This window comes from Melozone crissalis, unplaced genomic scaffold (assembly GCF_028551555.1).
Source record: "Melozone crissalis strain CALT ecotype California unplaced genomic scaffold, PUWL_Pcris_2 ptg000107l_1, whole genome shotgun sequence".
Classification (NCBI taxonomy): domain Eukaryota; kingdom Metazoa; phylum Chordata; class Aves; order Passeriformes; family Passerellidae; genus Melozone; species Melozone crissalis.
The window spans coordinates 4,937,938-4,951,263 of record NW_026535884.1 but is presented as its reverse complement, the minus strand read 5'-3'; the positions used below and the strand labels follow the sequence as shown (position 1 = coordinate 4,951,263).

Genomic DNA, 13,326 nt, shown 5'->3' with positions numbered 1-13,326 from the left:
TGCCCAAAATGAACCAAAAACTTGATGGGCCAGATTGTTGCGGGTCATCTTGTTTAGGAAATAACTTATACGGAATTTAATGGAAACTATGGTCTCGAGGTGTGTGTGTGTCCGATACATCGAAAGTGGGGCAGCTTTGTCCTCCTGGGATCGGCTCGGTGCTGACGGAAGGACGGGTTTGTCAAGTTTGGCCAGGCTGCACAAAGACAAACGGGTAGCGGTGATCGCTGAGGGGCTCACTGCCGCTGGGACTGTTCAGCGCCAGAATCGAAGCCAGTTAATAATAATTACTAATGACAAACTGCGCGGTTCCCGGCGGGATCGGGGGGTGCGTGTCGCTGGGAACAGAGGCACAGCCGACGGCACGGGGCAGCTGCGCGGCTCCTCCGCGGGCGGGCGCGGCTCCCGGGGCTCCTCGGGGCTCGCAGGCGGCGGGGAAGCGTCAGAGCCCGGCGGGGACAGAGCGGGGACGGGACAGAGCGGGGACGGGACAGAGCGGCGCCCGGCCCGCACCCGCGCCGCTGCCGCTTTAAGGGGGCGTGGCCTCGGGACATCGGGCCATGGGCGGGGGGCGGAGTCTCGCCAAGAGCCAATGGGCGCGCGCGGCCCCGCCCCGCCCCGCCCGCGGCTGAGAAGAGGAAGCGGCGCGCGCCGCCGGCCGGGCCTGCAGAGCCCCGAGAGACGCGGAGGGAGCGGAGACACCCGGGAGCAACGGGGAGGAACGGAGAGCCCCGAGCGCCGCCGCCATGGCCGAGTGAGAGCGGGCGGGAGGGGAGCGGGGCGGGGGCGGGAGCGGGAGCGGGCCCGGCGTGGCCGCGGTGCGGGGCGGCTGCAGCCGGCTCGGGAGGCCCCGGTGCGCCGTTTGCGCGGGGGCTCTGCCCGGTGGCTCCGCTCGGCCTCGGTCTGTGATCGCTGCAGTAGCAGCTGAGAGAATGAACTCAGATCTCCGTGGTCGTTAGGAAGGGATGGGCTGGGCTGGGCTGGGCTGCCCTGGCAGCTGGCATGGCCAGAACAGCGGGCAGGGATGGATGCTGCTGCTGGATCACTGCTGGTGACCTCCCTGGCATTTTTGTTCTTTCGCGTTCCAGAGCTGACATTGCTTTGATTGGACTGGCCGTGATGGGTCAGAACCTGATTTTGAACATGAATGACCACGGCTTCGTGGTAAGTGAGGAAACAAATTGTTTAGGAAGGCTGACTAGTAGCACTTGGGATTGGAGCTGAGCATTTTGTGGGTGCTTTCCCCTGCAATCGTGATGATCTAATGGGTGTTATTTCCTCCTTTTAGTTATACCCTGCCTGGCCTTTGTCCTGCTTCCAGAGAAGAGCAGCGGTGCACGCCTGTACTCAGCTGGCACCTGATATGTTAATTATGCGTGACTTTTCCCTGAAGTTGGCCTTGGCCTTGCCATTAACCACAGGTTCCCGAGGCACTTGCTAAGACACGCTCAGGTTCATCCCTGCCCTGTGCCTGGCACGGAGGGAAGTGGGAGAGCGCAGGATGTTGAACCGTGCTTGTATAATTTGTAGCCTGAGCTGGAGTTACTGTTCCATTGGCAGCTTTTATTAACGTGTTTCCTTGCCCCCCCCAGGTCTGTGCTTTTAACAGGACAGTTTCCAAGGTGGATGATTTCCTGGCTAACGAGGCCAAGGGAACCAAGGTGATCGGTGCTCACAGCCTGGAGGAGATGGTCTCCACGCTGAAGAAGCCCCGTCGCATTATCTTGCTGGTGAAGGCTGGAAGTGCAGTGGATGACTTCATCAATAAACTGGTGAGGCAGACATTCATCCTGCCTGAGACTTCTTGCTGTCTTTTGGAGCAGTTTCCTCTGGAAGTTCTCAGCCATTCATCATTAGTGAGGTTTTGAATGTATGGAGGAAATCTAAATGCTGATTTCTTTTTGACAGGTGCCATTGCTGGAGACTGGAGACATCATAATTGATGGTGGGAATTCTGAGTATAGAGATACCACGGTAAGCCTGGTTCCTGCCTAAAGTGAATGAATAAAATACACACAACTTTTCCACTTCTGATCATCAGAACAGTCGCTCAATAATATGCTGTCAGCCCTGTGCTCTGGAAAAGCCAAACTGATTTCTGCAAAATTAAATCATGCAGTCTATTAAAAAGCAATTAAGGACTGTGCTATAAGAATGTTTTTATAGAAGTTATCCAGACCACATGAAAATATTTTTTTCAACATGTTTTAAAGAGTGAAGGCCTTTAGAAAATTTTATTTTACAATCTTAGGGAGTTTTCAGGGGGATTTATAAGTCTAAGGATATTTATAGATTTGTTGGTATTTCCTAATCCTTGTGATTGCAGGACAGTCCAGTAGAACAGAACTGCTGGTTTGGCTGTTTGGGTAGTGGAAGCAGCAGAGTAATTATCTGCTTGTGGACAGGCTGTAACTGTAGAAGTTACAGAAGCTACATTCGCCTCTCTGGGGTGTTCATGTGAAAATATTGCATTCAGACTGGTGTTTCTGAATCTTAGAAGAGGTGCTCGTGTTCGTCTTCCTGCTCTGACATCCTGGTCTTGGATGAGTGAGCTGGCCATGCCAGGGTGGGAGGCTCAGTGAGGGTCAGTCCTGTCAGCTGTCCTGGGGGATCTCTGGCTCTTTCTGGCCCTTAGAGATTTCTGTGCCTGCACCTTCCCTCTGCAGTGAACTCAGCAACTCCACCTTGGCCTAATCTGCCTCCCCCACATCTTCACACAGAGCATGTGTCACCTCACACCCAGTTCCAGGCCTCTTCTGCCCTCACTCCTGCTCATGTCTGTCTGGTGCTTATAAGAACTTGTTTTTTCACCATGTCACTTTTGCAAGGATCCAGAGCAACAGGAAGTTTCCTAATGCTCACTTTGGTGTATGAACAAGCTTTCTTAAGGGTAGCTTCTAGCACATCCAAAGCAGAACTGAAAAACCTCATTTTACATCCCAATTGCTAGCCTTTGTGTGTCAGGCTATGGCATGAAATGAAATTAAATAGTGCTGCTCTGCTCTTTGTTCCAGAGGCGTTGCAAGGAGCTCCAGGCAAAGGGCATCTTGTTTGTGGGCAGTGGAGTTAGTGGTGGGGAGGAGGGTGCCCGATACGGACCTTCCCTCATGCCAGGAGGAGCCAAGGAAGCCTGGTAAGCATGAACTGCTGTGTTCTCTTGTTCAGAATGGTTGGCAGCAATTCACACTGTGCACTGAGGGAGGGAAGGAGGAGGGTGTGGGTGTGGAGAGAACAAGATATGTTGCCATCTCACTTCCTCAAGGCTCCAGATTTCTCAACCTGGCTGGGGTCATGGGGCAGTGCTCAGCCTTCATGTAAGGCAGAACAAAGGCAGGCTTTTCTTCCAGGAATCCACAGGCAAAAGTAGGACCTACAGCCATCTGCAGGGAGAAGAGAATTTTGCTTACATTTTAAACAAGTTTGTTTTTTTTTTTTTTTTTTATTTTGAGGCTGTACACACTTGGGAAGCTGCTAGCCATGAATCAGGCAGCAGCAAATGGCCCTGTAGTGGCACATTATAAAAGGAGCTTCAGTGCATGTTTGTGCTACCGTTGAATGCATCAGTTTATTTGCAAGTTTCTGCATGCTGCTGTGCTGTTTTGTACTCATGCCTCAGTAAAGGACTGCCCATCAATGCTCATATTTACCCCTGGTTGCCTATTCTCTGTATAGATATGGAGAGAAAAGGTGTGTCCAGGCTTTAAGTGAGCTTTAGTATCTCTTGAGCCCCTGTCCATTTGCATTAGTGTTTCATACCTGTATCAGCCTGTTCAAATTGGATGGCACAAAGCCATCAACAACAGGAAGTTTCTGCCCAGTCATCTTTTGCCATGGTAGCTAAGTTGGGACAGTTTCTGTGTTCAAATGGAGAGGATATTTGGGCTCCTTAAAGGGCATTACACTTGTCTGTACAGTGTTGGAAGCATGACTTGATTGTTCCAATGTCTTGCAAACTTTAGTTGGGAAGAACAGATTTCATTGACATGGCTGTGTGGATGGGTATCACCCTGCCCAGTGCCCTCAGCCCAGGTTGGCAGCTTACAGAAGGCATCATAGCAGTAGATTTTATTTGTTTTCTCTTGTGGTGTTTGTGTCCCCTGCCTGGCTGCTAAGGTGTATTCTTTCTCCCCACAGGCCCCACATCAAGACCATATTTCAAAGCATTGCTGCTAAAGTGGGATCTGGGGAACCTTGTTGTGACTGGGTAAATAGTCATTTGATACCGACCCAACTTGGGGTTAGAGCCATGCTTAGGCAGTTTGCTTGCTGAAGCTCATGGATGTTTGTCCATCCACAATACACACAGCACCCTCAGTGGCTGATTTTCTGGCTGTGTTCATTTCCAATCTGCCATCTCTGAAACTCATACTTGCAATGGAAAGACAAAGTTTTGTGGCTGGGTCATGTGCTGGGGGAGCTAAATGGACCTGTGAGCCACTGGTTTCTGTCAGCACTGTCTTTGAGTCCTTCCTTTAGGCAGAAGGAAGCCATGGGCAGGTATTAAACTCTGGAAGTGATGACAGTGCCGTTGCTGAGGGGGTTTTTGGATGTTTCTGAACAGGTGGGAGAGGAAGGAGCTGGACATTTCGTGAAGATGGTGCACAATGGGATTGAGTATGGAGACATGCAGCTGATCTGTGAGGCCTATCACCTGATGAAAGATGTGCTGGGCATGGAGCACGATGAGATGGCAAAGGTGATTTGTGTTTTTAATGTCTTTCCTTTTTCTGTGCCATGGTGTCTGTGATAGGAGAGAGCACAGACAGCTGAATGCTTACAGAAGTTGTCTAAAGCTCTTCCCATGCTAGAGTTGATTTCTCTCCAGGAAGCACCTTCACGTATAGAGATGTGAACTGCCTTGCCTGAAGAGAACTAGTGAAACACTGAGCATTATAATCAAGCAGGCAAAACATATACATTAATAAATTAAAAGATATAGTAGAGACATAGCAAATTGTGGTGTGTATGAATATGTATATACTTGTTCTCCTTTTTCAGGTATTTCAGGAATGGAATAAGACAGAGTTGGACTCTTTCCTGATTGAAATCACAGCCAATATTCTCAAATTCAAAGACAGCGATGGCAAATACCTCCTCCCAAAGATCAGGGACAGTGCAGGGCAGAAAGGCACGGGGAAGTGGACGGCCATTTCTGCCCTGGAATACGGAGTCCCTGTCACCCTCATCGGTAACTGGTGCTCTCATCTTTCCCACCTCCATGTACCACATCTCAGCAATGACAGGGGAATACAGTCTGAGCAGTGAGCCCACAGCAGGGCTGGGCTGCCAGGAGATGCTCTTGTAGGTGCAGCTGTTCCAGCTTTTCTGCCCTGACAGCTCCTGGGTTTTTTGCTGGGCTTGTTTTTACCCTGTTCCTTCGGTCCTGCTGTCACCTGTGTCCCTGGTGCCTGCAGTGCTGTCAGGACTCTGTGATGTTCAGGGGAACATTGAGTGTTGGGCTCAGTGTTGTGATGCAGAGGAGCTGGAACACATCTGCAACACATCTAGAGTGCCCTGATACCACAGGTCCAGAGCAAGCTTCCCACTGAGTAAATGAGATGAATCAAAAGCAATCTTTGCTCTCAGATTTGCTTTCATTTTCATGCTTTCTCTACCTCTTTTCCTTTTGCATTGGCTGGTCAAGTCCTGATACATTCAGTAGCTAAAAAGAAAGCAACTGCAATGTAGCTGTCAAAGAAACATGGCTGCATTCCAGCAGCAAAACAAGTTCTCTAAATGGCTTTAATGTTCTACCATAGTCCTTCAGTTCTAGGCTTGAAACAGTGTTTCCTGCTTGTACTGGTAATTTTCTCCTCTTTGGGTGCTTGCAGAGATCAAGGGTGGAGCAGACACTCCCTGATGAGTGCTCTGCAGTGCCAGGAGCATTGTTAGGTAATGGCTGATAGGGAAGTGTGTGCCACAGTCCTTGTGCAAACATGGCTGCTCTCAGGGCAGTTGCTGTGTGGTTTTACTGCATGAGCATGACTTGCAAACTTCTGCTTGGAAAAGCAGAGTCATGCTACTCCTGCTTTTTCCTGATTTTCCTACCTGCTGCTCCTCCCTTCTGGAGAAGGAAGTTTTTGCAGAAATGGAAATTAGCAGGTTCTGATTTAGGTGTAATATGTCCTCCTGCTGTAGGGAGGATCCAGAGTCTTGTGAAAACATTACTCACTCTTCTTTTTAAATTGCTGCTTATTCTGCAGTGTTGGTTTGTTGTTTTTTTTTTTTTTTTTTATATATCTCAACTCAAAGGGTGGAACAAAATGACAGTATGAAGACTTGCTTTTCTTTCTATCAGACCCTGAAAAGCAAACTTTTTTCTCCCTCATTTTACAATACTGTCTTCAATTGAAACCAATTACAGCTTAAACCAGCTTGATTAGGAACTTTCTGAGCCAGCCTGACAGATGATATTTGGTAACCTGTTTAGTGATGTTAGAAAACATTCTTAAGGACTTCTGAGAACTAGTGCTAGGGGCCTACCAGATTTATGAATCTTATGTCATCCTGTAAGTTAACCTGCTGTTTTATTTTTGATTTTAATTGCCCTTATTTTGTGTATGTGCATTTTAAAGCAAATCCAGTTAATGCATGCTGGCATTTAAGAAACAGCTTTTTATCTTAAAAGCATGATACAATACTTGGTGAAGTCTTCAGCCTCGCTGTTCCCTAGATTGCAGTGCAACACTGTCTCTGATAGATAGGAGAAGATTTTAAAGTAAATTCTCAAAATTGAGAGCTGGTAAATGTTCCTGAGATAAATTTTCATGTGGATGACTTGTGGCTTTTTTCATTATCATTTGAAAGCTGTATCAGTCAAGACTTACCCAGTGGTTGTACTGAGAGGCAGTGTAGCTGTTGGAATAATTCATTTGTGCAGCAGTTATTTATGTTATTGCTTGTGTGCGTGGCTCATCACCCAGTGCCACTCTGGTGCTCGGGTGTCTCAGACACGGCCAGGGGTGCCCGGGTTTCTGATGATCTCCTCTTGCCTGCCCTCCCCAAAGGTGAAGCTGTGTTTGCACGCTGCCTGTCGTCCCTCAAGGAGGAGAGAGTGCAGGCCAGCAAGCTGCTGGGAGGGCCCAAAGGGACTCAGTTCAGTGGGAACAAGGAGGCTTTCCTGGAGGACATCCGCAAGGTGAGTCCTGGTGAGGGGTCACTGCGGGTTTGGGGTGCTGTGAGCCCTGGGGAGGAGCTCTTGTGTTTGCATCTCATGAGAACTGGTTCCTGCTGTCAGCACTGTGCACTGTCTCACAAAGCACAGTGTGACCCATTGCTAACCAAAGGAAGGTTAGGAAGGATCCAGAAGGAATTTAACTCTAAGCTACAGTGGGCAGAGACAACTGCATGGGGCACAGAGCTCATAATTCATGCACAGGAGCTTGTCCACCCCTCAGCACTCCTGCCTTGCCTGGGTATTGATTGCTCTCTTGATCTCTCTCTGTTGAAACCAAACTTTCCAACGGGAAAGGATATTCTGTTTCTCAAATGACTGGGATGTTGCTGCTGTAGTCATCCCTGTTGAGATGTGGGCTGAACAGAGTGCTGATCCCGTGAAGTTAGTTTGTTGTTCAACTTTGTGACACTTCTCTTGGAATGTGATTTTGATTTTTTTTTTTTTTTTTTTAAGGCCCTGTATGCTTCCAAGATTATCTCATATGCTCAAGGCTTCATGCTGCTGAGACAAGCAGCCAAGGAATTTGGCTGGACACTGAATTATGGTGGTATTGCACTGATGTGGAGGGGAGGCTGCATCATCAGGAGGTAATTGAGATGAGGAGGTAACCTGGCTGCTGAGGGGAGAGAGAAGAGCAGGCAGTTGAGTTTGTGAGGTGCTTGGCTGACAAGCCTAGAGATTGCCTTGGAAAATCCATGGAGTTACTCTGCTGCTAAGATTCTGAGAGGCTGTAGACAACACCAAGGGTTACTAGATGAACCCCCTGTTCTGGTGGCTGAACTGCTGAAAATGTTTTATTGTCTTTGCCATGTTTGGAATCTTAGTCTGGCTGAGTCAAGTTTTAGCACTGTAAGTTTTGAATTCTAAGCCTTTGTTGGAAGCTGTGACATTTATTCCTGGTTAACTTTTGCCTAGTGTGTTCCTGGGAAAAATCAAAGATGCTTTTGATCGAAACCCTGAGCTCCAGAATTTGCTGTTGGATGATTTCTTTAAGAAAGCTGTAGAAAACTGTCAGGTAAGTTCCAAAACAGTAATTTACAGCCAGGACTGTCATGGTTTTTCTCTTTGAAACTGACCAAGCTATGATTGGAAACTGAAGGTTCCCTTTTACTGGTGCAGAAGAGCCTTAGGCAGAAATCCAGCAATTCAGAAGGACCATAATATGAGGAAAAAAGGCCTGGCCTGTGTGAACATTCTCCTCACTGCCCAGTGTCTTGTGCCTGCTGTGCAGTTGGATTTCAGCTGAGCTCTGTTCCAGTGCCATTGTTTGCAGTGGCCCCAGAACAACAGTTCCAGACCCACCCATTCTTTAGGCCTGTGTCTGTGAACACTGTCCTGATTTGGATGGAATTAAAACCACATTATCTGGCCAAAAAAGAAGTCTCATCATTAGTAGTTCTTGTAACTGAATCTGAATATTGCATGCAAATTCCTAGACCAGATGAACAGTTGAACTGAGGATTATCCACGTCTGTCTGAAGTGTCAGTGCTGTCCTCTGGGGCCCTTGGGCGAGCTTTGTTCTGTGCTTGGTGAGAGGTCCTGGAACATTCCCCTCAGAACATCCCCACTGAGTTCGTGCTTTTGAGATGCTCTGACCATGTTTATGTGAAAGAACATCATCCTTGCTTGAGGCTGTGGTTTGTCTGCTGTTAACTCTGTCTTACTTGCCATTATTTTAGATCAACCTTGTTTATGCAAAATCGAGAATCTGCTGCTGTATTTGCTCAGACTTGGCTATTAGATTTCACAGACTGAAATAGCACACACAGTTGTACTGGAGCAGTTCATGTGCCCGTGTCCCCCTGAGCCAGCATCAAACTCATCAGTTTCCTTTCCCCCTTTCCCCTCTGCCAGGAGTCGTGGCGCCGTGTGATCAGTACTGGTGTGCAGATTGGAATCCCCATGCCCTGCTTCACTACAGCACTTTCTTTTTATGATGGATACAGGCATGAGATCTTGCCTGCTAACCTGATTCAGGTAGGCACTGAAATCTATTCCTCATTAGGTAACAGTAGGTGCAACTTTCAGGACTCATGATACTGACATTTGTGTGTCTGGTTTGTCTGTGTGTTCTTATTCCAGGCTCAGCGTGATTACTTTGGTGCACATACATATGAATTATTATCAAAGCCAGGGGTTTTTATCCACACTAACTGGACAGGCCATGGAGGAAATGTGTCCTCTTCTGCTTACAATGTCTAATGGAAATCCTTCCACTTGGAGAGCCCAGATACTGTAGATCTCCAACACTTCTTCTAGAATATCACTTTTTACTGTACTCCACTAGAACTTGTGTTTGGACACTTTTGTAATAACTTGGGGGTGTGTTTCATATCTATATGTATATCTCTCTATATGTATCATATAAGAAAACTAAATAAATTTAGTTATAAATGTATTGAGGTGTTTTCTTTCCACGGGTGCTGGCCAAAACTAGGTAAAATGTTTTTGTGCAGTCTTTAGTAGAATTTATAGTCATGTTAGGTTTATAATATTGTAGTGCATAAATTCCTAGGGGTCAAGGCAGAGATGACTGCAGTTCAGGAATTGCTGAGATGGAGAGTGGCAGACAGCACAGGAACTTACACAAGGTTCCAGGCAGGTAAAGGCCTTTCTCCTGATGCTGTGGTTTATTCCTAGCAGGCAGTAGCTTGGCTCTTACAGATTTAATTCCTGGGCATTCAGCTGCTCAGTCTGACACACTGAGCTCTGTGTGCTTTTGGTGGAAGGAGAAATGAAACTCATACTCCTGTCACCATTCTCCCTCCAGTTGTTGTTCTCAGTTTTAAGCTCTGGCATAAACATTTTGCATTACTGTGTGCTTGCACTTTCCCCCCCAAATCTCCCTGATTCTTCGCCTCTTATTCCACAGGGACAATTAAAAATACCCACAGCAACATGCAAAGTTGGCTCTATTTTATATCCTCTCCCTGCAATGCTACTGCCAGTCATCTTCAGGACATCTGAAAATTCACCTGGGTGTCTGAACCTTTTTATTTCTAAAAACCTGTTATATTTTGTGCTGTGCACACTGATTTTTACATTAATTTTTTTACCGTATTTATTTCTACTAAGACAGCTACTTCGTCACTAGTTGAATATCTGTATGAGGTAAAATGTAACTCTCAACTGAAGGTACCTTTTCTGCAGATCACGCAGTACGATTTGGGAGTTCTGTGGAACAAACGCGGGTGCCAGCGACGCTGCCTCGCAGGGCGGCCGCGCCTCCCCTCACGGGGCCCGGGGCGGGCCCGACATGGCGGCGGCCCCGCCCCGCCCCGCGCGCCGGGGGCGGGAGATCGTGAGGGCGGCGATGGCGGCGGCCCCGCCCCGCGCGCAGGGCGGGAAGCGCTGTGGCGGCAGATCTGAGGGCAGCGATGGCGGCGGCCGGCGGCGAGCAGCAGCAGATGCTCACACAGGTACCGAGCGGCACACCGGGCCGAGGCCGTGAGCGTGGTGCGGGGCGAGGCCGGTGTGTCACTGCCTGCCCCTGCCTTGGTCCCCGCAGAGGCTGAAGGCGGCGGTTCACTACACGGTCGGGTGCCTGTGCCAGGAGGTGGAGGAGGACATGGACGTGCAGTTCAGCAAGCAGAGCATCGCGGCCATCTCGGAGATCACCTTCCGGCAGTGCGGTACGGCTGGGTTACCTCGACTTGCCTCGTGTTACCCGGGTTACTGCAGCGTTCCGTGTCCGTTCAGGAGCCAGCGCTGGAGGCACGGGGCTTCAAAAACAATAGCACTCAACTCGGTGTTACCGGGGCATTCTCTTGTATTATTTCTTATTTTAAGTACAAGAAATACTAGTTCGACTTTTCAGACCTGAAAAAAGCATTTAGATGTATTGTGTGGCTACCTGCTTGTGTACGAGTGCTGCCTAACAGCCCGCTCTGGTCACTTTTCATAACTGACTTGGATAACTTGTGTATCTCTGCCCACTCAGTGTTTTAAAATATATGACCTCTTTGTGTTTTCTCTAGAAATCTTCGCAAAAGACCTAGAAATGTTTGCAAGGTATGCACTGATTGTTACAAAGGCTTTCCTTTTTTTTGTGTTATCTTTAAAGCGCATCTTATAATTCAAGATTTAAAAGGGCTTTTTAAATAGTGTATTAAGTTATGAAATAGAAATCCCCTTTACTTTTTGATCTTGGCCTCTTATGGCACGTGTTGGCAAAAATGTTAAGCAGTGTTTTTTGATGTTATGCAGGCATGCAAAACGAACCACAGTCACTACAGAAGATGTGAAGCTTTTGGCTAGAAGAAGCAATTCTTTGGTGAGATGCACTGTATTTACTGTCTTCCAACATTCTTAAAGCAGTTAATTCCTAAAATGAACTTAATTCCTTAATTTTCCTTAATTCATTTGAATGAAGGTTATACATGGTGAAGCAACTGTTGCATAAGCAATTTCACTGTCTTCTGAGATAGATAGGCACAATCCAGGATTTTTAAATTTTTGTCTTACTTTGCTTCACTCTGCCTCACTGTGGTGAGATGTAACACAGCTCTGATTGCAGTTCAAGAGCAGCGCTCTCGTTGCACAGGGCTGCTGAAGTTCCAAGTTCAGATGTGCAATGAGCAGACACAGCATTGTGAATCACTTTGCTTTTTCCTGATGTTGTTTCTTTGTTGTAGCCTAAGGTCAGGAATAGCTTGCCCAAGGTGCTGAGTCTCCCAACATCAATACAGGGATCACAGAATCACTGTATTCCCTCCTGTGCTCATCTATGTGATGTTCCATGGATAAAACTCACTAATCTATTAAGACATGCCGATACACTGATCCATGAAAAATGCTTCCAATACTAATTTTACTTTTATGTCAGGAGATTTTTTTTCCTTCCATATATGATTTGAAATACACAACATGAACTTGCCTGAGAAGGCAAAGCAAATGTTTTTGGAGTCTCTCATTTTTCTTTTAATAATAATAATTTTTCCTGTAAATTTCTCTTCAGTATTTTTTACTAATGTCTTGTGAGTGAATGAAGTTCCTCAGTAGAGGACTGATTGTTTAGCTTATTGTTCCCAGCTAAAATATATCACTCAGAAGAGTGAAGAGCTTGCATCAAGTAACATGGAGCAGAAGGAGAAGAAGAAAAAGAAGTCCAGAGCAGCTAAGGGAGAGAGAACTCCTGGGGAACAAGAAGCAGCTGTGACTGAAAATGAAGATTCCAACATGGCATGATTTGTCTTTCCAGTAATGTTTCAGGTCATTTTCTCTTACTGTCCTAGAGAAACCAGAGTTAGCCTATTTATCTTGCAGGCTAGCTTCAGTAATGAATCTTCAGCTTTAGTGGATGCGATTGGACTTTTATTGTTCCAAAAATGAAAACTCTGTCAGAATTCAGTAAGCTTACAGCCAAAGTACCTTAATTGCTCACAAAAGGTCTCTGTTCTTAAAATACTTTAAATAAAGATTTTGGAATAGATCATTCTCACTGAACCATAACTCAGTATGTGCAATACCCTTCATTCTGCTACTTTCTCTAGTAAAAATTTCTCTTCTTTGACTTTTTCCTTGCTTCCAGTATTGCTATTTTTGCTCAGACATTTTGAATATTTTGTTTTTACTAAGCCATCTCTCGTTGTCTTGGCAGTTAAAGGTGTTTTGTGTCGTTTCCCAGCTGTGGCACTGCAGGGAATTCCCATTTTCTGTCACTGTCAGAAATTCCCATTTTCAGGTGGCACCGTGGCTGCAGAGCGCTGCAGGCAGGGATCCCACTGCCCTCTGCTGGGCTGGCACAGCCTTACCCAGTGCAAATAAACTTGCAAAGAATGAAAATAATTACTCAAAGGAAGATTTCCAGGGGTAGCACAGCCATCCATGTGATTGCAGAAAGACTGGACATAAAAAGCTGGCAGTAAGTACCTGTTCCAAACACCAGGAAACCTTTTTACCTGCCATGGCCTATAACATTACAATCTAAATATGGTCAGAAGCAAAACAGACAAAAAGTTGCCTGCAAGCTTCTCCTCTAAGTCCAGTCAATTCCCATCTGGGTAGCTTCACCTGAAGGTAGCCTGAGTAGTTTTGTTTAATTACTAAACTGTTTAGAATATTTATTAGTTGCACTGTCTAACTCTGACTGTGCCATAATTTAGCTGGACTGTTGCATGCAACAGGTTCACCTGAATGCCTGCTGTAG

At 46.8% G+C, this 13,326-nt stretch overlaps 2 protein-coding genes across 2 annotated transcripts; both read left to right on the top strand.

Moving 5' to 3' along the window:
- Positions 1-648: 648 nt before the first annotated feature.
- On the top strand, positions 649-9,576 carry PGD (phosphogluconate dehydrogenase). Its single transcript, XM_054291830.1, has 13 exons — positions 649-754; positions 1,089-1,164; positions 1,593-1,772; positions 1,909-1,974; positions 3,015-3,133; positions 4,135-4,204; positions 4,562-4,696; positions 4,999-5,188; positions 7,008-7,138; positions 7,631-7,764; positions 8,093-8,192; positions 9,033-9,155; positions 9,261-9,576. The coding sequence occupies exons 1-13, from the start codon at positions 747-749 to the stop codon at positions 9,378-9,380; spliced, it is 1,452 nt and encodes a 483-aa protein (XP_054147805.1). The 5' UTR covers positions 649-746; the 3' UTR covers positions 9,381-9,576.
- A 942-nt stretch (positions 9,577-10,518) lies between these two features.
- CENPS (centromere protein S) lies at positions 10,519-12,796 on the top strand. Its single transcript, XM_054291836.1, has 5 exons — positions 10,519-10,597; positions 10,687-10,810; positions 11,156-11,189; positions 11,385-11,451; positions 12,210-12,796. The coding sequence occupies exons 1-5, from the start codon at positions 10,556-10,558 to the stop codon at positions 12,363-12,365; spliced, it is 423 nt and encodes a 140-aa protein (XP_054147811.1). The 5' UTR covers positions 10,519-10,555; the 3' UTR covers positions 12,366-12,796.
- The last annotated feature ends 530 nt before the right edge of the window (positions 12,797-13,326 follow it).

What these genes read in the sequence shown, in the direction of transcription:
- PGD (XM_054291830.1), top strand. An exon ending in TGAATGACCACGGCTTCGTG is followed by an intron (nt 1,165 to 1,592) that starts GTAAGTGAGGAA and finishes TGCCCCCCCCAG; the next exon opens with GTCTGTGCTTTTAACAGGAC. An exon ending in AGCACGATGAGATGGCAAAG is followed by an intron (nt 4,697 to 4,998) that starts GTGATTTGTGTT and finishes CTCCTTTTTCAG; the next exon opens with GTATTTCAGGAATGGAATAA.
- CENPS (XM_054291836.1), top strand. Translation starts at nt 10,556, where the DNA reads ATGGCGGCGGCCGGCGGCGAGCAGCAGCAGATGCTCACACAG. An exon ending in GATCACCTTCCGGCAGTGCG is followed by an intron (nt 10,811 to 11,155) that starts GTACGGCTGGGT and finishes TGTTTTCTCTAG; the next exon opens with AAATCTTCGCAAAAGACCTA. An exon ending in GACCTAGAAATGTTTGCAAG is followed by an intron (nt 11,190 to 11,384) that starts GTATGCACTGAT and finishes GATGTTATGCAG; the next exon opens with GCATGCAAAACGAACCACAG.